The 26,822-nt window shown below is 47.4% G+C and overlaps 1 protein-coding gene across 1 annotated transcript in view; it reads right to left on the reverse strand.

Annotated features, from left to right (window-relative positions):
• LOC308169769 (glypican-6-like) overlaps nt 1-26,822 on the reverse strand; it is a gene marked incomplete at both ends in the record, with an annotated part of 249,102 nt that overhangs the window by 187,174 nt on the left and 35,106 nt on the right. Inside the window, one exon of the mRNA XM_080544507.1 lies at nt 13,948-14,106. Coding sequence (XP_080400633.1) covers nt 13,948-14,106 — 159 coding nt within the window. The remainder of the gene's footprint in view (nt 1-13,947; nt 14,107-26,822) is intronic.

Raw genomic sequence — 26,822 nt, forward strand, 5'->3', positions numbered from 1 at the left:
AGACACCGTCAGAGAGATGGTCTGTGAACAAGGAGAGGCAGAGCGCCTCCCTGGAGACACCGTCAGAGAGATGGTCTGTGAACAAGGAGAGGCAGAGCGCCTCCCTGGAGACACCGTCAGAGAGATGTCTGTGAACAAGGAGAGGCAGAGCGCCTCCCTGGAGACACCGTCAGAGAGATGATCTGTGAACAAGGAGAGGCAGAGCGCCTCCCTGGAGACACCGTCAGAGAGATGAACAAGGAGAGGCAGAGCGCCTCCCTGGAGACACCGTCAGAGAGATGATCTGTGAACAAGGAGAGGCAGAGCGCCTCCCTGGAGACACCGTCAGAGAGATGTCTGTGAACAAGGAGAGGCAGAGCGCCTCCCTGGAGACACCGTCAGAGAGATGATCTGTGAACAAGGAGAGGCAGAGCGCCTCCCTGGAGACACCGTCAGAGAGATGATCTGTGAACAAGGAGAGGCAGAGCGCCTCCCTGGAGACACCGTCAGAGAGATGATCTGTGAACAAGGAGAGGCAGAGCGCCTCCCTGGAGACACCGTCAGAGAGATGAAGACAGTGCTGCTTCCTCAGACAGGCTCACCTGCTGGCTGAGATAGAGGCCTCAGCACCACTCCTCTCAGGCTGCAGTGGCCAGAGATGCATGCTGGGTAAAGTTCAGTGGGCTACGACCTGATAGGAGGCACAAAGGGGTTCATTGGATGAAGGGCAGAAAGCTCCTGGGCTATTCCTAGCCAGTCAGAACACAGTCCAGCACCGACCAATAGGAGAAGGTGGAGAATGCAGGTCGAGGCCGACATTAACAATGGACCTATCGCTAAGCCACGCCCCCTTTGAAAACTCGGACAAACAAACAACGCTTCGCGACTGACTGACCGACCGTGACTGAATGACATTCAATGACTTACAATGCCGGGAGTTGGCAAATTTCTGATTTCTGATTTACCACAGCAAGTAATAGACATGCTGACATACTGTCAGAAATGAACTTGAGTGAAGTTGAACCTGCTTCCTTCTGACATATGTACTCTGGCAGCCGCACTCCCCTCCATCCAAGGCGCCCTAATAAAAGCCTGATTAAACCAAACAACCCATGCGTTTCTAAGTGGGAGGTAATTACGGATGGAGTCAGTCTGGCATTGATTTGTTTTATTGCGTAGGAAGACGTGGGCTCCCCCCAACGATAACTACTGAGGACAGACAGACTGACAGCGATCCCCAGGTTATCTTCATAATAAAATACCTGTAATTACATTTGGCACACACGTTCTGATTTATTTATGTCTCTGAGTGGGTATTAATGACCCCACTGTTCCAATAGAGAAGCAACTGCTTTTACCACGCAACCTCACAGAGAGGCGCAGGTCCAAACAGGCTTTAGTATCAACTTAACTTTATTTCAGACACACAGGTCCATGTCAGAAAAGACAAAGAAGAAACAAATACATTACGAGGATAAACAGAACAGAAATACTTCAGGTCCACAGTGATCAAAACACAGGCAGACATTTGTTCCAATGTTTCCAAAAACAAGAGGAGTACATTGTGCCACTTTGTGTAGGCTCAGTTAGAGTATGATCAGGGAACTCAGCCCAACCCCCCCCCCCCTAACCCTAACCCACTGTCACGACCAGAGGGCGGAACCCAGAAGCAGACACCAGAGAACAGGTAGTTTCAGCAATAAATGTAATGTATTGATAAGGGTAGGGGTGTTAGGGGAAGTAGGCTGGAGGTTGGTAGAACAGGCAGGGGGTCAGGCAGGCAGGTAGGTAGTCAGACAGGCAGGGGATCAGGCAGGCGGAGTGGTCGGCAGACAGGCGGGGGGGCAGACAGGTAGCAGGTAGTCAGGCAGGCAGTGGATCAGGCAGGAGGAAGGAACGTCAGACAGGCGGTGGGTCAGGCAGGAGGAATGGTTGGCAGGCAGGCAGAGGATCAGGCCGGAGGAGTAGTAGTCAGGCAGGCAGGGGTCAGGCAGGCAGGAGGGTAGTCAGGCAGGCAGGGGTCAGGCAGGCAGGGGGGTAGTCAGGCAGGCAGGGGTCAGGCAGGCAGGGGGGTAGTCAGGCAGGCAGGGGTCAGGCAGGCAGGGGGGTAGTCAGGCAGGCAGGGGTCAGGCAGGCAGGGAATCCATGAATGGCTACAATCTGGCGTTGACTGGAAGCAGGTGCAGGGCTTAAGTAGGAGCCAGTCGCGGTCTTAACCGGCCACACCTGGCACCACTGATTGAGGCTGATGAGCCAGGGGCGGAGTTGTGACACCCACCCCCAATACCACTCAGGACTTCAACCATGCTGTTTTTCACACTCTAAGGCCCTGTCCACACCTAAACGTTTTTTTGATAAACGTGGATTTTTATATTCGTTTTGGGGGGTTCGTCCAGACGCAAACAAGTTTTTGCCCCCTGAAAACGAAGATGTTTAAAAACGCCTGCCAGAGTGAAGATGTTTAAACACGCTGTATATTCACCGTATATTTTTGACGTGTGGACGAGATAGACGGAGCTTTTTGTATTCGTCACGTCATCATGCGCGTAGATTTCTATGATCATGCGCACTGCAGCTGTTTGCTGTTCCCTCCAACGTCATATCCTAGCACCAGTTACTTCTATGTTTACAACAGGCAACGGTGTTCGAGGCTACACAAGCGAGGAAAATGGATGTGAACAAAGTGCTTCTAGTTCTTTCACTGTTAACTGGACTTTTAACCTGTTTACAGATAAATGCACAGTTAATGATCGAGAACATTGAGAGACAGAGGCGTCTGATTGGCCAGCGGGGCTATGGGGATAATATTATATCGCCGACTACTGGTGTGGAATGCTCAATGCCAGCGTTTATATTGCGTTTAAACATGCTGGTGTGGACGGTAATATTTTTAGATACGAAAAACGTTTATCAAAAAAACGTATAGGTGTGGACAGGGCCTAAATCTGTTCATACTGTTATGGCTTTTCTTCTGCTCTATTGCACTGGTCAGATGCCAACATGCATGTCGTTGTCTTTGTACTTGTGCTCTGTCAATGACAATCAAATTGAATCTAAATCAAAGTCGTCGTCCACAGATAACGAGGAACCGGCCGCCGTTAGAACTGTGAAGTCTGAAAGACTCTTAAATCAGCGGTCATGACTCTGACAAGAGAACAAACCGTTCACACCTCAGATGAATGTTTAAAGAGGGGCCTGACTGGATGATTATGCCTTGATTTGTCTTATCCTTTTCCCAAAAAAGCAACTCGAGAACCAGATTTGTGTATGTGGAGGTGTGGCTGTGTGTATGTGGAGGTGTGTGTGTGTGTGTATGTGGAGGTATGGCTGTGTGTGTGTGTGTGTGTGTATGTGGAGGTGTGTGTGTGTGTATGTGGAGGTGTGGCTGTGTGTGTGTGTGTGTGTGTGTGTGTCTGTGTGTGTGTGTGTCTGTGTGTGTGTCTGTGTGTGTGTGTGTGTGTGTGTGTGTGTGTGTGTGTGTGTATGTGGAGGTGTGGCTGTGTCTTGACTCAGTCATTGACACAAGAAAACAACAACAACAACATCCCACTGCTGTCAGGACTGCAGAGTCACTACCTGTCTCCTGTCAGGACTGCAGAGTCACTACCTGTCTTCTGTCAGGACTGCAGAGTCTCTACCTATCTTCTGTCAGGACTGCAGAGTCACTACCTGTCTTCTGTCAGGACTGCAGAGTCACTACCTGTCTTCTGTCAGGACTGCAGAGTCACTACCTGTCTCCTGTCAGGACTGCAGAGTCACTACCTATCTGCTGTCAGGACTGCAGAGTCACTACCTGTCTCCTGTCAGGACTGCAGAGTCACTACCTGTCTTCTGTCAGGACTGCAGAGTCTCTACCTATCTTCTGTCAGGACTGCAGAGTCACTACCTGTCTTCTGTCAGGACTGCAGAGTCACTACCTATCTTCTGTCAGGACTGCAGTCACTACCTATCTTCTGTCAGGACTGCAGAGTCACTACCTGTCTTCTGTCAGGACTGCAGAGTCACTACCTATCTTCTGTCAGGACTGCAGAGTCACTACCTATCTTCTGTCAGGACTGCAGAGTCACTACCTGTCTTCTGTCAGGACTGCAGAGTCACTACCTATCTTCTGTCAGGACTGCAGAGTCTCTACCTATCTTCTGTCAGGACTGCAGAGTCACTACCTGTCTTCTGTCAGGACTGCAGAGTCACTACCTATCTTCTGTCAGGACTGCAGTCACTACCTATCTTCTGTCAGGACTGCAGAGTCACTACCTGTCTTCTATCAGGACTGCAGAGTCACTACCTATCTTCTGTCAGGACTGCAGTCACTACCTATCTTCTGTCAGGACTGCAGAGTCACTACCTGTCTTCTGTCAGGACTGCAGAGTCACTACCTATCTTCTGTCAGGACTGCAGAGTCACTACCTGTCTTCTGTCAGGACTGCAGTCACTACCTATCTTCTGTCAGGACTGCAGAGTCACTACCTGTCTTCTGTCAGGACTGCAGAGTCACTACCTGTCTTCTGTCAGGACTGCAGAGTCACTACCTATCTTCTGTCAGGACTGCAGAGTCACTACCTATCTTCTGTCAGGACTGCAGAGTCACTACCTATCTTCTGTCAGGACTGCAGTCACTACCTACCTTCTGTCAGGACTGCAGAGTCACTACCTGTCTTCTGTCAGGACTGCAGAGTCACTACCTATCTTCTGTCAGGACTGCAGAGTCACTACCTATCTTCTGTCAGGACTGCAGAGTCACTACCTATCTCCTGTCAGGACTGCAGAGTCACTACCTATCTTCTGTCAGGACTGCAGTCACTACCTACCTTCTGTCAGGACTGCAGAGTCACTACCTATCTTCTGTCAGGACTGCAGTCTCTACCTATCTTCTGTCAGTACTGCAGAGTCACTACCTGTCTTCTGTCAGGACTGCAGAGTCACTACCTATCTCCTGTCAGGACTGCAGAGTCACTACCTATCTTCTGTCAGGACTGCAGTCACTACCTACCTTCTGTCAGGACTGCAGAGTCACTACCTATCTTCTGTCAGGACTGCAGAGTCTCTACCTATCTTCTGTCAGGACTGCAGTCTCTACCTATCTTCTGTCAGGACTGCAGAGTCACTACCTGTCTTCTGTCAGGACTGCAGAGTCACTACCTATCTTATGTCAGGACTGCAGAGTCACTACCTGTCTTCCTCCGTAGACTGAAGACCTCTCATCTCTTCAGGCTACATCTTGACTGTCTCTCCTAAAGACCTCTTCACCCCCCTCTACCCCCCTGTACAGTTTATCTACTGTAAATATATATTTTTTATATTTAATTATAGTTATTTTTTCTGAGTGGGGCAGTCCCACTCATTATTTGTCTTTTTAATGACAAATATAATATAGATTATGACAGGAAGGATGGGTGAGAGAGAGAGAAGGGATGACATGCAGGATATGTCCACGGCTGGAATCAGCGCTTAATCCACTACGCCACCTAAGCACGCCAATATATAGATTTTTAAAGGAAGTCCTTCCTTCATCTTCTAGCAGTGTGATGCCAGCGGTCCCTGGTCCTAACCCTGGTCCTAACCCTGGTCCTAACCCTGGTCCAGGCAGAGATTTGTTTTATTTGATGATGACTGATGTCGAGATGATTCACTTACATAAAAAATGTACGTTGTTGTAAGTCGGTTTGGAAAAAGGCATCTGCTAAATGTCTAAAATGTAAATATACATTTACCAGACACACCCTTATTTCTGGAGCCTAGCCTCGGTTCTGAAACATCATAAACGATGAACGATAGGTCAGCTGAGCTAGCTTTGCTACGGAAAATAAATACCCCCCCGCGCTCCTAAAGTTGACCCGTCTGTAATATACAATGAACTCAATAAACTGTGAAATTAAGTCATTTTAATTAACGTATTAACATAAGCTGCTCTGCTGCTGAGGAGCTGCTGTCGTCTACCATTCTGCAGACTGGCCCTTTAAAGGACACGGTGGGAGGGGCTTCAGAGTGTTGCCATGGTGAGAGAGGGGCTTCAGAGTGTTACCATGGTGAGGGGAGGGGCTTCAGAGTGTTTGCATGGTGAGGGAGGGGCTTCAGAGTGTTTACATGGTGAGGGAGGGGCTTCAGAGTGTTTACATGGTAATAATAAAACAAGCCAATGGCTGTGTTCGGAATAGCGTACTAGCATACTACTCATACTAGATATGACGTAGATTTTGAGTATGTAGTATGTTCACACTGTACAGTATGCGAGATTTGAGTATGCAAGATATTTAGTAGGCGAGCAGTTACTTCCGTCAAAATTGAAGTCGGTTACGATGGACACTAGCTCAGGTCCTATTTCCCAAAATGCATTTCGCGTCCAGGGTTGCAGAGTTGCGTCCAGGGTTGCCAGATGGGGCGGGTTACCGCCGAATGGGCTACTTGATTTTGAGGTTATAGAAAGTTTAGGCTGTAAATTGTCAATCCCATCTGGCAACCCTGTGCGCTTTCAGCCTCGTCAAACTGCGTCATACAAACTTGTCATACAGCTTTTGTTTACATTGTCCGATAGCCTGGGGACCGAAAGCTTGCAATAAACATAGTTTTTTGCACATATTTGAGTGTGCAGATGCTGCTTTTTTGCACTCTATTTGATACTCTTCAGCTGCAGCACCCCAGCTAAGTCTGATCACGGATGAGCGGTGGTATTTTCACTATACTGGGAATTAACATGTATTAACAATAATTAACATTAACATGGTGAAATGCATTCTTAGACATGACTACATCGTCATGATTACAAATATGCCACTTGAAATGCAAGAAATCCAAGTTTATTTGTGTCTTACATACATGTTCACCTAGTATTTGACTGTTTGTAGCCCAATCACGAATGATCCCAGTATTGTAGCTTCAGACGGACAAGTTGGTTGTAGTGCTTGCCCACGATATGTTATTGCTCATATATATTTATTTTAATCATGTTATTTTACCAACTGTTAAGACAACAATATAGTAAGCTAGTAAGCTAGTAGCAGTATGCCGAGCAGTGTCGACATCGATGGGGGTCTCCAATCGACTCCATTCAAAGTGATTTACGATCCCGCCCCTCTCCCCTGTCCGGACACATTTGAATTTTCACCGTAAGCCCCGGTAAAGCGACGTTATTAACCCGCAAAGAGTGTGCCCCGGGCACCGTATTTGTCCGTGAATAACACCGGCTAGGAAGGTGGTAAAAACACAATACTACTTTGCTAACTCCACCATCGCTATACGGTCATTATGAGCCATCAACCAACCCACTGGCACCCCGGGAAGTTATGTTTCGAACCCCGAGAGCATGCATAAATGTCTATCCGGAAAGAGTGCACTCTCCTCGGCCGCTGCACGCGCCTCTCCTCGGTAACGCTAGGCTAGTATGGCCGTGAGCAAGAGGACCATGACCCTAAGCATCCATATGACTGTGCCTGGAGCACTCTTGTTCAAGGAACTTTATTATATAAGCACTCTATTTGTGGGTAGACTATGCACAAGGTGTCCTGGATGAAGGGAGAAGTTAAAATCGCTCTGAGAGCGCCGGAGCGCACACTGGGTGTGTAATGTTTAGACCACCTACTGCCACCTGGTGGTAGACTAGATACACTGTCAAGAGTCAAGACCCGGTCATGCGCAGTCTGGAGTCAGTCAATGCATATGCTGGAATGCGAGCACGTCGAATAACTAAAGAGTCCAATTGATATCCAGTGTGTGTCTCATCATTTATACATTATATTCTTGCTACACGTCAGAATATCACAATGGCGACGAGGATTCAAAGTGGAAACGCCACCAGTGTCGATTTTTGAAGGAGGAAGAAGAAGAATCCGTCCGGAAAAGTCGAAGTGGGTAGTTAGCTAAGCTACCCAGGCTAACGATAGCATCATGCAGTCGGCATTTTCGGGCCACATGGCCATACAGCCATTCGACACAGAAACCGATCCCAGTTCGCTTGGAACGCGATGGAACAAATGGATCAACCGATTTGAAAATTACACCGTAGCCACAAACATCACTCAAGAAATAAGGAAGAGGGCACTGCTGCTTCACTTAGCTGGAGAGAGAGTCCATGATATCTACGACACGCTGGCTGACGACAGTGATGACTATGAAAACACAAAAACGAAGCTCCACGGATATTTCTCACCGAAAAAGAACACACAATACCTTGTGTACAAGTTCAGACAAGCCATACAGCTTCCCGGTGAGTCTTTAGACACATTTCATACCAGACTGAGGATGCTAGCTAAAGATTGTGAATTTGCAGATGCAGACAGAGAAATAGTCGCGCAAATAATACAGAGCTGTACCTCAACACGGCTGCGCAGGAGAGCGCTCAGAGAGCCAAACATGACTTTGACTAATATGTTAGACCTAGGAAGAATGTTAGAGATCTCTGAACAACAGGCAGAAAGCATAGAAGAGAAGGCTGTCACCGCAATTAATGCACTGCATCTCAAGGGCGCCAAACAGCAACATGCAGCATACAGGCGCAAAGAGAAGAGCTTGCAATGTAGAAACTGTGGAGGAAATTATCCACACGAGGGTGACTGTCCAGCCAGAGGGAAGGACTGCAGGGCCTGTGGAAAGCCTAACCACTATGCCAAACACTGCCGTGGTCAGAAATTAGCACATCAAAGCCAAGAGGAAGACACAGCTCACTACAAGCAGCGGAGCACTAAGAAAGTGAACCAGGTGACAGCATGCTCCGAGACCAAATCAAGAGACTCATCAAGTGGAGACGAAAGGTATGTGTATGTAATCAACAGCACAAGTATACAGCAACCCCAGACCAACATCAAGCTGAATGGTGTCAGTGTTAAAATACTGATTGATTCAGGAGCAGCTGTCAACATAATTAATGAAGATGTGTTAAACACACTTGACCCAAAGCCTATGCTCAGCACAGCCATGATCAAAATATTTCCATATGGGTCCAACAACGCTCTACCTATCATTGGTAAATTTGCATGCAAAGTACAGGCTACTAACAAGCGGACAGAGAGTGTGTTCTACGTTCTCAGAGGCGACGCCGGACAATCTCTGCTCAGCTACGCAACTGCCAGTGAACTAGGGCTGATCCAGATCATCAATATGGTGAACACGCCGCCAGTGATGCCACCCAGTGGGCGTACTGTCGCAGATGAACTCGTGCAGAGCTACCCAGAGCTTTTCACCGGAATCGGAAAGCTGAAAGACTTCCAGGTGAAACTGCATATAGACCTCGACATCCAACCGACGTGCCAGCCGCACAGACGGGTCCCTTTCCATGTCCGTCAGAAGGTCGAGGCGGAGCTTCAGAAGCTGGAGAACGACGGTATCATTGAAACTATATCTGGACCAACACCCTGGGTTTCCCCGATCGTCACACCACCGAAGCCAAAAGACCCTGATAAAGTCTGAATCTGCGTTGATATGCGTCAGGCGAACACAGCAATTCAGCGAGAACGACATATCACCCCAACAATGGACGATGTAATACACGAGCTGAACGGTGCCAAGGTATTCTCGAAGTTGGACCTCACAGCAGGCTACCACCAGCTCGAGCTGCATCCAGAGAGTCGTTACATCACAACGTTCACAACACACCTCGGGCTAAGAAGATACAAACGCCTGAACTTCGGTATATCATCCGCCGCTGAAGTGTTCCAGAACGCCATCTGCCAGACGCTGCAAGGTATACCGGGCGTGAAGAACCTCAGCGATGACATCATCATCTATGGCGTCTCTCAGGAAGCACACGACGACACTCTGAGAGCAGTGTTTAAAAGACTGAAAGACAGTGGTTTGACACTCAATCGCAACAAATGCGAATTCAACAAGCAGCGCCTTGAATTCTTTGGGTTCATTTTTCTGCCGACGGGATTTCTGCAGATCCAAAGAAGGTGTCAGCCATTCACGACGCCAGCGACCCCAAAGATCCAGGTGAGATCAGAAGTCTTCTGGGCATGGCCAACTACTGCGCCAGGTTCATAAAGGACTACTCAACCATCACTGCACCGCTCCGTGGGCTCACGAAGAAGGACGCTCCGTGGCAGTGGGGCAGTGATCAAGCTACGGCACTCCAGACGCTCAAGGACAGCCTGACGAGCGACACAACAATGTCATATTTCGATCCCAGGAAGGAGACGGAGCTCATTGTTGATGGAAGTCCGGTGGGGCTAGGCGCCATCCTCTGTCAGAAAGGAGGAGGGGGAGAGAAGCGCATCATAGCCTACGCCAGCCGCGCACTCAGCGATGTAGAAACGAGATACTCGCAAACAGAACGTGAGGCCCTAGCCATCATCTGGAGCTGCGAACATTTTCACCTGTATCTGTATGGACATCCATTCACCATGGTAACCGACCACAAACCATTGGAGATGATATGGAATAACCCGAGATCAAAACAACCTGCACGGATCGAGAGATGGGGCCTCAGACTACAGCCGTACAACTTCAGAGTGGAATATAGAAAAAGAGCTGGCAATCCAGCTGACTACATGTCTAGACACCCCCTCCCGGTACAGTCGTCACAGAACACAAGAGCATCCAAGGTTGCAGAGGAGTACGTTAACTTCGTAGCACTTCAAGCAACACCCAAGGCGATGACACTACAAGAGATACAGCGAGAGACATTGAAAGACACAATCCTGCAACAGGTCAGTGCACACATCATAAATGACTCATGGCGTTTCATCACAGACCGCTCACCAGGTGCTGCTGCACTGAAACCATACAAGCTCGTCAGTGATGAACTCACAGTGTCCACAGGTAACGACATCATACTGCGAGGCACCAGGATTGTCATACCTGCAGCTCTACAGCAGAGGGCGCTGCAGATTGCTCATGAAAGCCACCAGGGCGTAGCTAAGACAAAGGCCCTACTCAGAGAAAAGGTATGGTTCCCTACCATAGACCAACAGGTAGAGACCATCACCAAGACCTGCCTCCCATGTCAAGTGAACACTCCAGTCACCCAGACCGAACCACTCAAAATGTCTGAGCTGCCAGACGCACCATGGCACAGTGTTAGTGCTGACTTTTATGGCCCACTCCCATCGGGAGAATATCTGTTAGTTATAGTCGATGACTACACACGATACCCAATTGTTGAGGCTATTCGATCTACCTCAGCAAACACAGTCATACCAGTCATGGACAAAGTCTTCTCCATGTTTGGAATCCCAAGAGTTGTTAAGACTGACAACAGACCTCCTTTCAACAGCAACCAGTTCGCTGAGTTTGCCAACTACCTAGGGTTCAAGCACAGGAAGATAACACCTCTATGGCCACAAGCTAATGCCACAGCTGAGAGATTCATGCGCACCGTCGGGAAAGTAATCAGAATCGCCCAGATGCAGAGGATGCCATGGAAACAACAGCTGCACGTCTTCCTGCGTGAGTACAGGTCCACTCCCCACAGCACGACGAACACGTCACCTGCCGAGTTACTATTCCAACGGAAGATGACCACCAAGCTACCCTCAGCAGACACAATCACCATCCCTGCTGACGAAGAGATACGCAGAATCGACAGAGAGGCCAAGGCAAAGATGAAAGCTCTTTCAGATGCTCGACGACACGCTACGCCTTCTAACATCAAGCCAGGAGACACCGTCCTGTGTCGTCAACCAAAACAGAACAAGCTTACTACGCCTTACAACGCAGAGCCGCTCACAGTCATCGATGTCAAAGGTTCCATGATAACAGCTGGAAGAAGTGGTTACACCACCACTAGGAACAGTTCATTCTTTAAGAAGATTGTCCGAGACAACCCAGACACTCTAATGGACTTAAGTTCAGAGGTCAGTGAGGAAGTAGGCCCAGCTACGCCTCCACCCGCACCTCCGCCGAGGTATCCAGTTAGGGAGAACAGACAACCTCCCGCATACCTGCGTGACTTCGATTAAAGAGCAGGAGTACCAAAGGACTGTTAACATGTTCTTCTGAGTTAACAATGTTCCAAGTTAATGGACTGTTTGAATGTTATACATCTATATAAATCTGAGAACAATAGACTGATTAAAGTAACACAAAGAATGTATTTTGATTTGCTACTTTGTTGAGAGCCATGTTTTAGTTCAGGAACCAGTGTATGTGCTAAATGTTATGCACTTTATCATTTATTTTAAAAAAGGAGTGATGTAATGTTTAGACCACCTACTGCCACCTGGTGGTAGACTAGATACACTGTCAAGAGTCAAGACCCGGTCATGCGCAGTCTGGAGTCAGTCAATGCATATGCTGGAATGCGAGCACGTCGAATAACTAAAGAGTCCAATTGATATCCAGTGTGTGTCTCATCATTTATACATTATATTCTTGCTACACGTCAGAATATCACAGGGTGCAACGTCATAAAGGGACCAGGTAATTTGATTGGACAAGAGGCATTCCATGAGTGCTGATCATATTTCCAGGGCGAATTTACGAACGCAGCTAGCGAACAGAAGACGCAAAAAATCGTCAGATCAGATATATAAACGGGTTATTTTGGTAAACTGGACACATTTTGGGAATATATGTGGTTACTTTCTCGCCTGAAAACATATTAAAACTTCATAAATAGACATGTTAACACTTGTAAAGCCAAAATTACATATTTTAGCTAATGGAGGTTTAAAATGGAGGTTTAAATTCGCCGGTCCCGGCGAAATGCATTCTGGGAGGCATTCTGGGAGGCAGTATGCAGTATGCATAATGGTCGGCTGGTTTTCGCATACTTATTATGAATTTAGTAGGTAGTATGCAGTATATACTCATTGAGTATGCTAGTATGCAGTATTCTAGTATACCATTCCGAACACAGCCACTGTCTACTGCCTGGATGCTTTGATCACAGTCTTTGAATGGTAAATGTCTCAAAGGAAAAGCGTGGGCCTACAAATAGCTGCTAGCATGATTCATAACTACACAATTACAATGCAACTTACTGCACAATTAGTAGCCACTTAGTATCTCGATTCTAGTCTCATCCAGAGTGACTAACAATTAGAGTATCCAAATTAAGAAGCTAAAAACAACCACATACAGTTCAACTGACAGCATGTCGACAACCACCATACCTCACAAAGCAACCCAACTCATTATGCTACACTTCACACTTTGAAAATACCGTGGGAACTTCCCAACTGTTAAAACAGACATTTGTGTAATAATGTATCCCTCTCTCCTACTGTACATACCAGTCATGGACACCACTCTCCTACTGTACATACCAGTCATGCACCACTCTCCTACTGTACATACCAGTCATGCACCACTCTCCTACTGTACATACCAGTCATGCACCACTCTCCTACTGTACATACCAGTCATGCACCACTCTCCTACTGTACATACCAGTCATGCACCACTCTCCTACTGTACATACCAGTCATGGACACCACTCTCCTACTGTACATACCAGTCATGCACCACTCTCCTACTGTACATACCAGTCATGGACACCACTCTCCTACTGTACATACCAGTCATGGACACCACTCTCCTACTGTACATACCAGTCATGGACACCACTCTCCTACTGTACATACCAGTCATGGACACCACTCTCCTACTGTACATACCAGTCATGGACACCTCTCTCCTACTGTACATACCAGTCATGGACACCTCTCTCCTACTGTACATACCAGTCATGCACCACTCTCCTACTGTACATACCAGTCATGGACACCACTCTCCTACTGTACATACCAGTCATGGACACCACTCTCCTACTGTACATACCAGTCATGCACCACTCTCCTACTGTACATACCAGTCATGGACACCACTCTCCTACTGTACATACCAGTCATGGACACCACTCTCCTACTGTACATACCAGTCATGGACACCACTCTCCTACTGTACATACCAGTCATGCACCACTCTCCTACTGTACATACCAGTCATGGACACCTCTCTCACCACGGGCCTCTGGGAAAGCTGAAGGGGCGTCTCAGATAAAACAGGGACGTAAACAAACAAACCCGGCCGTCTTACCGTCAAACTTTTTATGGCTGGAGACGAAGGTGGTCCGTAGCGTGTGACTCGCCTCCTCCATGACATTCTCAAACTCCATCTTGCTCTGAGGACTCAGCTGGTCCTCCATCTCGGCCGTGCAGCAGGTGTAGCCCTGGGGACACACGCGCAGGTGTTCACCTGAGGGAGGGAGGGAGGGAGAGGGGGAGGGGGAGGGAGAGAGGGAGGGAGGGAGGGAGAGAGGGAGGGAGAGGGGGAAGGAGGGAGGGAGAGAGGGAGGGAGGGAGGGAGGGAGGGAGAGAGGGAGGGAGGGAGGGAGAGAGGGAGGGAGAGAGGGAGAGGGGGAAGGAGGGAGGGAGAGAGGGAGGGAGGGAGGGAGAGAGGGAGGGAGGGAGGGAGAGGGGGAGGGGGAGGGAGAGAGGGAGGGAGGGAGAGAGGGAGGGAGAGGGGGAAGGAGGGAGGGAGAGAGGGAGAGAGGGAGGGAGGGAGAGAGAGGGAGAGAGGACGGTGAGAAAGGGAGGGAGGGAGGGAGAGAAAGAGGGGGAGGGAGGGAGGGAGAGAGAGAGGGAGGGAGGGAGAGAGGGAGGGAGAGAGGGAGGGAGAAAGAGGGAGGGAGGGAGGGAGGGAGAGAGGGAGGGAGAAAGAGGGAGGGAGGGAGGGAGAGGAGGGAGGGTGAGAGAGAGAGAGGAGAGCACAGTTATTACACGCATCACCACCGGGGAAGGCACCACTGCTCCACCTGGTTGGGGCGCAGGACTCCCAGCATCAGAAGGGAGAGGGGGAGAGAGAGGCAGGACTCCCAGCATCAGAAGGGAGAGGGGGAGAGAGAGGCAGGACTCCCAGCATCCTGTAACCTCCTGTGACCTCCTGTAACCTCCTGTGACCTCCTGTGACCTCCTGTTACCTCCTGTAACCTCCTGTAACCTCCTGTAACCTCCTGTAACCTCCTCCTCCTGTAACCTCCTGTGACCTCCTGTAACCTCCTGTAACCTCCTGTAACCTCCTGTAACCTCCTGTAACCTCCTGTAACCACATGTAACCTCCTGTGACCTCCTGTAACCTCCTGTGACCTCCTGTAACCTCCTGTAACATCCTGTAACCTCCTGTAACCTCCTGTAACCTCCTGTGACCTCCTGTGACCTCCTGTAACCTCCTGTAACCTCCTGTGACCTCCTGTGACCTCCTGTAACCTCCTGTGACCTCCTGTGACCTCCTGTGACCTCCTGTAACCTCCTGTAACCTCCTGTAACCTCCTCCTCCTCCTGTAACCTCCTGTGACCTCCTGTAACCTCCTGTAACCTCCTGTAACCTCCTGTAACCTCCTGTGACCTCCTGTGACCTCCTGTGACCTCCTGTGACCTCCTGTAACCTCCTGTAACCTCCTCCTCCTGTAACCTCCTCCTGTAACCTCCTGTGACCTCCTGTGACCTCCTGTAACCTCCTGTGACCTCCTGTAACCTCCTGTAACCTCCTGTAACCTCCTGTGACCTCCTGTAACCTCCTGTAACCTCCTGTAACCTCCTGTGACCTCCTGTAACCTCCTGTGACCTCCTGTAACCTCCTGTAACCTCCTGTAACCTCCTGTAACCTCCTGTAACCTCCTGTGACCTCCTGTAACCTCCTGTAACCTCCTGTAACCTCCTGTGACCTCCTGTGACCTCCTGTAACCTCCTGTAACCTCCTGTGACCTCCTGTAACCTCCTGTAACCTCCTGTGACCTCCTGTGACCTCCTGTAACCTCCTGTGACCTCCTGTGACCTCCTGTAACCTCCTGTGACCTCATGTGACCTCCTGTGACCTCCTGTAACCTCCTGTAACCTCCTGTGACCTCCTGTAACCTCCTGTAACCTCCTGTAACCTCCTGTAACCTCCTGTGACCTCCTGTAACCTCCTGTGACCTCCTGTAACCTCCTGTGACCTCCTGTAACCTCATGTAACCTCCTGTAACCTCCTGTAACCTCCTGTAACCTCCTGTGACCTCCTGTGACCTCCTGTAACCTCCTGTGACCTCCTGTAACCTCCTGTAACCTCCTGTGACCTCCTGTAACCTCATGTAACCTCCTGTAACCTCCTGTGACCTCCTGTGACCTCCTGTAACCTCCTGTGACCTCCTGTAACCTCCTGTAACCTCCTGTAACCTCCTGTAACCTCCTCCTCCTGTAACCTCCTGTGACCTCCTGTGACCTCCTGTGACCTCCTGTAACCTCCTCCTCCTGTAACCTCCTGTGACCTCCTGTAACCTCCTGTGACCTCCTGTAACCTCCTGTGACCTCCTGTAACCTCCTGTAACCTCCTCCTCCTGTAACCTCCTGTGACCTCCTGTAACCTCCTGTAACCTCCTGTAACCTCCTGTGACCTCCTGTAACCTCCTGTGACCTCCTGTGACCTCCTGTAACCTCCTGTAACCTCCTGTGACCTCCTGTGACCTCCTGTAACCTCCTGTGACCTCCTGTAACCTCCTGTAACCTCCTGTAACCTCCTGTGACCTCCTGTAACCTCCTGTAACCTCCTGTAACCTCCTGTGACCTCCTGTGACCTCCTGTAACCTCCTGTGACCTCCTGTAACCTCCTGTAACCTCCTGTAACCTCCTGTGACCTCCTGTGACCTCCTGTAACCTCCTGTAACCTCCTGTAACCTCCTGTGACCTCCTGTAACCTCCTGTGACCTCCTGTAACCTCCTGTAACCTCCTGTGACCTCCTGTGACCTCCTGTGACCTCCTGTAACCTCCTGTAACCTCCTCCTCCTGTAACCTCCTCCTGTAACCTCCTGTAACCTCCTGTGACCTCCTGTGACCTCCTGTAACCTCCTGTAACCTCCTGTGACCTCCTGTAACCTCCTGTGACCTCCTGTAACCTCCTGTAACCTCCTGTAACCTCCTGTAACCTCCTGTGACCTCCTGTGACCTCCTGTAACCTCCTGTGACCTCCTGTGACCTCCTGTGACCTCCTGTGACCTCCTGTGACCTCCTGTGACCTCCTGTAACCTCCTGTGACCTCCTGTAACCTCCTCCTCCTGTAACCTCCTGTGACCTCCTGTGACCTCCTCCTCCTGTAACCTCCTGTAACCTCCTGTAACCTCCTGTAACCTCCTGTAACCCCCTCCCTGTAACCACCTCCCTGTAACCTCCTGTAACCTCCTGTAACCTCCTGTAACCTCCTGTAACCTCATGTAACCTCCTGTAACCTCCTGTAACCCCCTCCCTGTAACCACCTCCCTGTAACCACCTCCCTGTAACCACCTCCCTGTAACCCCCTCCCTGTAACCCCCTCCCTGTTATAGTGTGTATAAGATGTAGTATTTCTACCTCCTGAAATGATGGCTAGGACTGGTGATATCAAGTGAAAGGTTCTTTATATACAAATCTGCTGACATACACTTGTGATCACCTTCAATTCAATAAAACAAGCTATTAGATACTCACTTTCAATGCTGGATGAACAATTCGCATTTCTCAAAAACAACAAACTGTCAACTTATATGACGTCTTGCTGCAAGGCATTCTGGAACCTGCAGTTCTACCCATTATTAGCTAATACAACAGAAATGTACTTCTCTTTAACTATCTTAACGATAAATAATAACTATTTTAACTGTCAATCAATTATGTAACATATTAATCAATCATGTAACCTATAAAGTTACAACATAAGATGTTATAGTCTGAATATAGAGTATACAATGTTATAGTGTGAATATAGTGTATAAGATGTTATAGTCTGAATGTAGTGGATAAGATGTTTGTGTCTGAATATAGTGTATAAGATGGGTGAAAAGTATCGCCTAGTCCAGTCACTTTTAAATGTACTTGGCAGACATCGGAACAGAAACCGCCATTACAAAACCCTACAAAAGTACAGATATACAGGAAAGTGTGAATTGCAGTGAATCTTCAACCAATTTTGTGTCAGAATAAGTTGAGTTGACGAGAGGACGGGTCTCCCTACAGCTCAGCTAGCAGCCCTGCCTCCTCCTCCTCCTCCTCCTCCTCCTCCTCCTCCTCCTCACACGGCCTTCCCCCCTCCCTGACAGAACAGGCTTGCAAGAAGACGGCCGGAGAGAGAGAGTCGCTTTCCAAGGCTCGGCGTCGGCAGAGCCGGCCCGTCCTTAAACTGAGACACCCTGACGTACGGTACAGACGACACGCCGTCAAGGCCCGAACTGACGATAGGGCGAAGGTTTCAAATTACCTCAGAGCCCGAAGGAATAGTTATTACCAACTGACAATACGAGCGGGAAAGGAGGAAATGTGACACGGGGGCCTTATCTGTCCCGGTGCAGAGGAGGAAACGTCTATTTGACGTAAATATGTCATAATCTCTGTAGAGAAGAAGAAGCGTTAGTACTGCAGTGGCATGCTGGGTAGGCTCGTCTAGAGGGACTGAGTGGGGTTTCCCTGTGTAGCATCTAGCGGACATCTAGCGGACATCTAGCGGACATCTAGCGGACTGCTAACAAGGACCATCTAGACCCACTGCTGTTCTGGCTCTCCACAGGTCTCTGCTGTAACGAGATAATAATGTCTGTTATGTGACTGTGGAGACTAACACACCCTTTAGAGAACGCACACACACACACACACACACCCTTTAGAGAACACACACACACACACACACACACACACAGTGAAGTGTTTACTGCTGTGTCTTCCCTTTAGCTTTTGTTCAACCCCAGGACTCAATTCAATCCAACCCGCAGTGCAGTGCTGTTCTCAAAAAGTTGCATACTGCACAGTATGTCTCTCTCACACACACACACACATACACACCATCCTGTGATTAACAAAAAATCACACAGGAGCTTTGGGGTACTGTACGGGTGTAAAGATATCTGGCCTGCTGTCAGTCTTCATGATGATGAAACCGAGCCAGAGCGATTGATGGAGACGTGTGTTGACAGCTGGTGATCCCGTCACCGCACGCCTGCAAACAAACCAGGAAGTGGCAGAGCGGCACGGCTGGGCTGAGGCCGTGTGGTCGGGCCTGAGGTGAAATGTAATCCAGCTCAGGGCTTTTAGACACACTGGGTGTGCTGAGGGGTCCTATGCAGTGGCAACATCCATCTTGTATCCGTCCGTCTAGGTGTCACACAGCCCTGCGCTCTATAAGAGTACAATTTTGAACTGAGATTATCTTTCAGTGGGTGAGTTGTGAACACACCGTGTAGAGTAGCAGAGACCCGTCACTCACAACACGCGTGTGTCTTTGAAATCCAACTGTCATATTAGCGATGTACTACAACCAATGTGAATACACTTAATAAACACCACTTCAATACAGGCAGAAAAAATGTGAGTCACAGGCAAAACTCTAACTAAATGACAGTACTGTAGTGCTGAAGTAAATCAGCAAAAATGTGAAGAATCATATTGTTAGCCTCATGGCATAATTGCTATGAGGCTCATAGCAGTCATATTTTGGCCAAATTGAGATATCATCCTAACTCTACTCTCCTAACACTGCTGATTCACTGTGCATTATTGCCTATGCCAACAGTCTATCAGAATGCTTGTTACATTCACTATCTGCCCAAGTCATCTCTTTGACATAGGCATTATTGACACTACATACAAAGATGGATCGGCTGACCACAAGTGAAGCATGACTTAGGCAATTATGCTATGAGGCTAACGATATGGTAATGTGAGCAACATGGGTTTTACATTCAGTGTTATAACACAGTAACTACTGTAGGACCAACAAAAATGGCTGAAATCACTGTGGATGTGAAACAAATAAACATCTGCCTCCTTGATAAAGTACCGCGGCCTCCTATCTCTGAACCGAGCTGCTGAGAGTTCAGGAAGTGGTGTTTCTAGGCGAGCCACTCCAGCGTGTCTGAGGGTCTCGGCCCCGGCAGCTCTACTGGTTTCAGCTCCACCACAGATGTTAGGAGACACGGCTGCACAGACTTCCTATCAGGAGAGCAACTGATCAGAGATGGAAATGCATGTAATTACAGAGGGCAAGATAATTGTAGACGAATGCTAATCTTCTCGGGGGAATTCCATGCCAGAATGTTCTGGGCTTTGCCTCAAATGTTCTTTAATCAAAGTGAAGTGAGGCAAGAAAAATATCCTGTACGTTTCACCCTGAAGACAATTACATATTAGTTGTTTTACCCTGAAGACAATTACATAGTAGTTGTTTTGTACATTGTCCTCGGTTGCACAGATGTGCCTGATCGTTCTGGATCATTATCTTCACAAATCCGAACACAAGACGTGATGGAGGCGTGATGGCGTCGTCATTAGCAGGAAGTGCTGGCAGCTGTCTCTGTCTCTGCTGCTCTGGAGCACAAGGAGGCCGTCCTCCACGTCTCTGATGGCTGAAGAAGAGATGGACAAGACAGACGCCGTTCAACACCAGCAGCCAGTCAGGTCACGGCCCCGCCTCCTTCCAGAGACTCACTGCCTTCTGTCTTTCTTTCTTTCTTTCTTTCTCAGAAGTGTTTTTATCGTCAGTTGGAGATTTATAAACGTCCCCTCTGATGGAAGACGAGAGGGCAGAACGTTTTTGTTCTGTTCGGCGACATCGTCTGGGACAGATCAATCGTGTTCTGGAATAAAGGTCGGCGATCGTTAAGAAGCGTTAAGGGTTTTACTTCAGAGTGACAATAGAGGATAACTATTTGGACTTGCTGTCGTAGTTTGTGAATTATTTTCTGTGCCGTGGGATAAGATCGGCAGAGATGCAGAAACTACCCGACTCGCAACCCGAACGTCACTGGTTTGAATCAAACCGGGGACATAACTTTCTTTGGTGTTAATTATTGCTAATTCGTGTTGCTTATGCTAATATTTGCTAATGCCTTCACAGGCAACTTACCCTAACCATAACCACTCCAAACTGATGCCTAATCCTGCCTAACCAACACACAAGCCGTAATTCACGTAGTCAAGCACGTAACAAACATACTGCAGGGTGTACTCTGAGGCGTGAACAAAGCCTTACACTGCTCAGTACATGTATACTACATGTAGCTACATGCTAATGCCTTCCTCAGACAGCCTGCTCTAACCGTAACCATTCCTAATGAGATGAAGCATGCCTTACACTGCTCACTACAGACTGACACAATGTTCCTTCCCTTGGAAAACATGGGCCTTTGGCTTGCTCATGTAAACGGTTAAATGGAGAGAGAGGAACTGGATACAGTTTGATCATCCCGTTGTTTAAGTTCAAATATACACCATTTAGATGACACTTTTATCCAAAGCGACTTACATTGCAGTGTAAGTGTGCAGAGTGCATCATACATGTTTCAGTAAATATGTTCCCAGTAGGAATCAAACCCACAACCTAAGCGTTGTTAGCGCCATGCTCGACCTGCATCCTCAACATACAGTACTGACAGAGTCACTGAAACACTCCACATCTAGAAGGTAGCCTAGCGTTAGCGTAGCCTAGCGGTCTGTCTGCTTCCTCTTCTGCAAGCAGGTGTTGCAGACGGTTGAATCACTGCTAAACATGAAAGCTTCTATTCTGGTTTAAAAGCTTCCCAGGTATGAGTGCAGTAATTAGACTGTCGGTTACACTCCAAGGCTGTCACAGTTTGAGGCCTGTTTCAATTAGCGTCCCTTTGATACCACAAGGCTTGTCTGACAAATCCTTAAAGGGGCTATCTGTAATTGGCACACCTTGTATTTTACTTTTAAAATGAATGACATCCATTGATTCTCTGTTTTAACACGTTTGATTGATTGATTGAAAACTTTATTAGAAGATTTGCAGAAGTAGGTACATGAAAGTACATATTACATACAAGGTCAACTAACAGGATAAAAACCCAAGAAAGCCACAGGCTTATTTCAATTGGGGTCCTTGATTCTCAATTCATCGTTACATGTAAGACAGACAGAAAAACTAGTACTATCTACAAGATAATACAGACAAATAACTATTACTATCTACAAGATAAACATACATCCATCATGGGAAGAACAATACAACAAAACATAAGGTATGTACAGCGGGTAGGACAGGTGGGGACATACACCACAGGTGGGGGCGGGGGACAAAACACAAAGTATGTACAGTGGGTAGTTCAGGTCTTTTAATCTGATTTTTGTTTTAGAGGGTCCAGTTACGGATTGCAGCCTCCTGTAAATGTTTTTTGAGAGTGGTTTTGAAGGTGGGCAGTGTTTTACACTCCTTTAAGATTATAGGAAGGGCGTTCCACATCTTTACTGCATAGTTTGTAAACGAGTTTAAGCCCTTGTTTGTGGTGCAACGCGGTTGAACGTGGTTCGTGGAGCTTCCTCTGGTGTTGTAAGTGTGGACGTTGTTCACTTTTTGGAAGTATGTTGACAGGTACTTGGGTGTCTTTGTGGTGTAGCGTATCTTGAAGACTAGGCCCAGTGCAAGCTGCTGCACTCTGTCAACTACTCGTAGCCAATCAAGGCTCAAAAAATGAGCAGCGGTTAGATGTGTCCTAGGGTTGAGGCCTAGCAGAAGCCTAACCAGTTTATTTTGGGCTGTCTGGAGTCTTGTTTTATGGGCCTTTGTGGTTCTATAGTACCATGATGTTACGGCATAGTCGAAGTGACATTGAATGAGAGCTCCTGATAGGGTCCTCAGTGTGTTTTTACTGACAAGTGAGGATATCCTGTACAAGAATCTAGTTTTATGGTTCACTTTTTTGATTACTTTTGCTGCCATTTTATCTCCGGAAAGATTTGCCTCTAAGATGGAGCCCAGGTATGTAATATCCTCTTTTCTTGTGATATTAATGTTACCCACTTTTATTTTAAAATGTTCAGCCTTTCTGAGTTTAGATGGGGATCCGTATAGGATGGTTTCAGTTTTACCTAGGTGTATTGATAGTTTATTGTCAGCTAGCCAGATGCAGATTCTACTCAGTTCAGTGCTTAGCGCTTTTTCCACCTGCAATATGTCCCTGTCAGAGACCAGCAGAGCCGAGTCATCCGCGAACAGGAACAAATTGCAATTACATGCTGATGACATGTCATTCACATATATTAGGAACAGTAAAGGTCCCAATATGCTTCCTTGTGGAACGCCGCAGGTCACTGGGAGGGGGGGGGACAGTGTTCCGTTCACACTAACCACCTGTTCCCTCCCCTCTAAGTAGGATTGCATCCAGCTCACCGATGTTCTATCAAACCCAATTGCTTTCAGTTTATCTAACAATATGTGGTGATCTACTGTGTCGAAGGCCTTCTGGAGGTCCAGCATGACCATGCCGCAGTACTTGCCCGAGTCCACCTCATGGTTGATGTGGTCGTTCAAATAGAGGAGGCATGTGTCAGTGGAATGGGATGTTCTGAATCCTGATTGAAATTCATACATCAGCTTTTTTTCGGTAAGGTACCTATCGACCTGTTCATAAACTATTTTTTCCATAAGTTTCGAGATGGAATTAAGAATAGAAACAGGTCGGTAGTTGCCTGGGTCTAATTTGCTTCCTTTTTTATACAGTGGGGTTACCCTTGCTATTTTAAAGTCAAGGGGGACGTGTCCCTGTTTGATGGAGAGGTTTATTATGTGGGTGATGATTGGGGTAATGGAGGCAGCTGAGTCTTTTAGAAATCTGGCTGGAATATTGTCATGGCCCGTGGCCTTTTCTGAGTGTAGAGCGCCTAGCTTTTTAAACACCTCATCGTTTGACACCATGGAGAGTTTAAAATCATCATTGCGTACACCCAGTTTATTGTAGAACGCACGGATGTGCTCTACACCATAACGCCCTGAGTGGGGTGGTAGATTGTTAACTAATTTAGTGGCTATGGTTGTAAAGAAAGTGTTTAAGCACTTAGCCACATCCAGCTTGTCTGTAAGGAGAGAATCACCAGATTTTATGCTGATGTTTGTAGACCTGGTTTTGAGTTTTTGACTGCAACCTAGTTGGCTATTAAGTAGCTTCCAAAGGTCACGTGGTTTGTTTAAGTTTTCTTCGATTTTGTTATCGAGGTATTCTTTCTTAGCAGATTTGGTCATGGTAATTACCTGATTGCATAGTTTGTTGCATTGTTTTTTAATTTTCTCAAAGTGGGTTTTGTGATCTTCGTTTAAGTGTTTCACTAATTTTGATTTGCATTTTTGAACTTCAGAGCATTTTAGGTCTCTGACTTTCATAGCATTTAGAATGTCCGAATTCATCCATGGTTCCGATCGGGTTTTAACCCTGGTGGTTCTCATGGGGGCTATACTGTCAATAATATTTAGGAATTTGGTTTTGAAACCTAGCCATGCCTCTTCAACCTGTGTTGAAGTAGTAAGGCATTTCTGTTTAATGGGATAGAGACAGTAGAGAGACTGACAGGAAGGATGGGTGAGAGAGAGGAGGGATGACAAGAAGGATGGGTGAGAGAGAGGGGAGGGATGACAGGAATGATGGGTGAGTGAGAGGAGGGATGACATGCAGGATATGTCGACGGCCGTCAATTGATTCTTGAAGAATATATAAATGCCTCACGAGCGACGTTCAACTGTCTTACCCCATCAGAAACAAACATTCTATCAGAACCCCAAACATTCTTGTTTAACTATGCAACTGTAAATACACACTGGATAGTTTCACAACATGGTTAATACTATCATTGTGACCTCATGGATCCATCCATGCAGCTGTGTGTATTCACATTTCTCCAATCTCATCCTTCAGCCTTTTACCAACATGGTGGTGAGGAGCCCGCTTTGTTATGGTTTGAATTACTGATCGCACATTTAATGTTCATACTTTACTGTCTTCCACATCTGTCAGTGTTTCCATGGTGATTTTATCACATTGTATTTTTTAGAACTTGAATGAAATACGGGGCATTTGTACAAACTGGACATTGTTAGTAAAACTGACTATAATTACTGCAACATTTCTATGGAGATGGGCTTCATTTTATACACACAGACAATGTTAATTATGCAAACAAATGACTCACACTTAATCAATACTGGAGCATTTGCATTACCAACCCATTATGAAAGAGATCAATTAATCAGCTTATTGACCATTTTAAAGGTGACACATCAGTCTGTGTTGCCATGTCAACATGACAACCAACCCTGTGTCACGTAAACACTCTGACATGACAACCAACCCTGTGTCACTTAAACACTCTGACATGACAGATCCTCCTGCTAACTTGTCACTACCGTGTAAGAGATCACTCTGACCCAGGGTGGGGGTGTGCGTGTGTGTATGTGTGTGCGCGTGAGTGTGTGTGTGTGTGTGTATACATTGAGTGTGAGTGTGTGTGAGTGTGTGTGTGTGAGTGCGTGGGGTCTCTGATGGAGGGGGCGGGGCCTCAGAGGGGGTGGGGCCTCAGGGTCTCTACCTGTCAATCATCCGCTCTTGTAAGACACGGTACCTCCTCCCCAGAGCCGGGCCCTCCGGCCCTCTCACCAGCAGGTCAGAAACAACATTATGCAGAACCTGATGACTTCCTGTCAGTGAGTATGTAACCTGATGACTTCCTGTCAGGGAGTATGTAACCTGATGACTTCCTGTCAGGGAGTATGTAACCTGATGACTTCCTGTCAGGGAGTATGTAACCTGATGACTTCCTGTCAGGGTGTAACCCCTGACAACACAACACAGCAGAGTAACCCCTGACAACACAACACAGCAGCAGCTTCTGAATGTTGAACAGCGTAATCCTCCTCACCCAACACGCTCTCAGCCCTGCACGCCTTTTCACTGCTCAACATCTCATAATAACAATAATAAGCTTTATTTTTTAGAAACGTTGCTAATACACGTAGGCTGCTACAGAAGAAGGGTTGAGAGTTGCCTCCAAACACAAATCTTTTTAGCTTTTTTTCCTCTGTGTTTTTGCCTCTTACTGAGGTAACAATGCTGCTACTTCAAGCTGTGCAGCAGGTTGAAAGCCCTGTCAGAAGTTAACAGAGGAACGATGTGTCTAAACGAACAAGCTTCCCAATTAAGTGGATTATGATTTTCCTTGACACGGCTCTGAGGCAAGTTTGGATATGAACATCCGCATGAAGGCAGGAGGGGGACACATAATAAAACAAAAGCGATGGAAGAGAACAGAGCAGCTATTGTTTTGTTTGGGTGCGAGACGCTCAGACAAGTCTCCGTATGCTGCAGCGCCTCACACTCAAACTCGCGTTGATACGCCGTCATTAGGAGGAGACTAACGAGCGTCTGGTGGTGTTGTGAAACAACTGAGCTCCTTTTAAAAGGGTTGAAAGTAAACAGCTTGAGGGAATTAGATCATCGAATCAAAAGAGAAAATGACGGAGTTGAGACGTTTTTTTTTTTTTTTTTTTTTTTTACAGCTGTGAAGAGTCGTAACGTAGCCGTCGCTAATGATGCCTCACAGTCAACGGGCGGCTCCGACTACGTCATTAGCATCGGTGAAAACAACGATAAGCTTCTGTTTCAGCTGAGCTTGAGAAGACAGGTGTTATGAGTCATTCATTTTTAATGTAGATGGTTTTCACAACTTTAATTCCCCGTTCCAGCAGATAGAAACACGTCTGTCTGTGGTGTTAATGAAATGGTTGTGCACCTGCAGGACAGTAGGAAACAATTGCGCTGTCGACATTTATTAACTTCTCTCTTCACATCAACTTAACAACTGATGTTAGAATGGTCCTACATGGGGTACGCCTGCAGAGCTGCCACTGAAGCTGCTCCTGATCATCTGAAATGTACAACTACTGAATAGTCAGCTGTCGATGGCTACAGACTTGTCTGTGAAACCGGCAATGTGTGCAGTAACACCAACTATTGTATAGTTCACTGGATTTAACTAGTATAGTTAAACATGAAATAAGAGGGAGTTTAATTAAAGGGTTAGTTCACTTTTTTTACACCTCATAGTAAGATGGTTCCTTACCTTGAACATAGTCTGTTGGTCAGGAGACACTAAACAATGGTTCAGATTTTATTAAATTAAAGTTAAGTTAA

Source organism: Nansenia antarctica, assembly GCF_963989245.1.
Source record: "Nansenia antarctica genome assembly, chromosome: 13".
Taxonomy (NCBI): Eukaryota; Metazoa; Chordata; class Actinopteri; order Argentiniformes; family Microstomatidae; genus Nansenia; species Nansenia antarctica.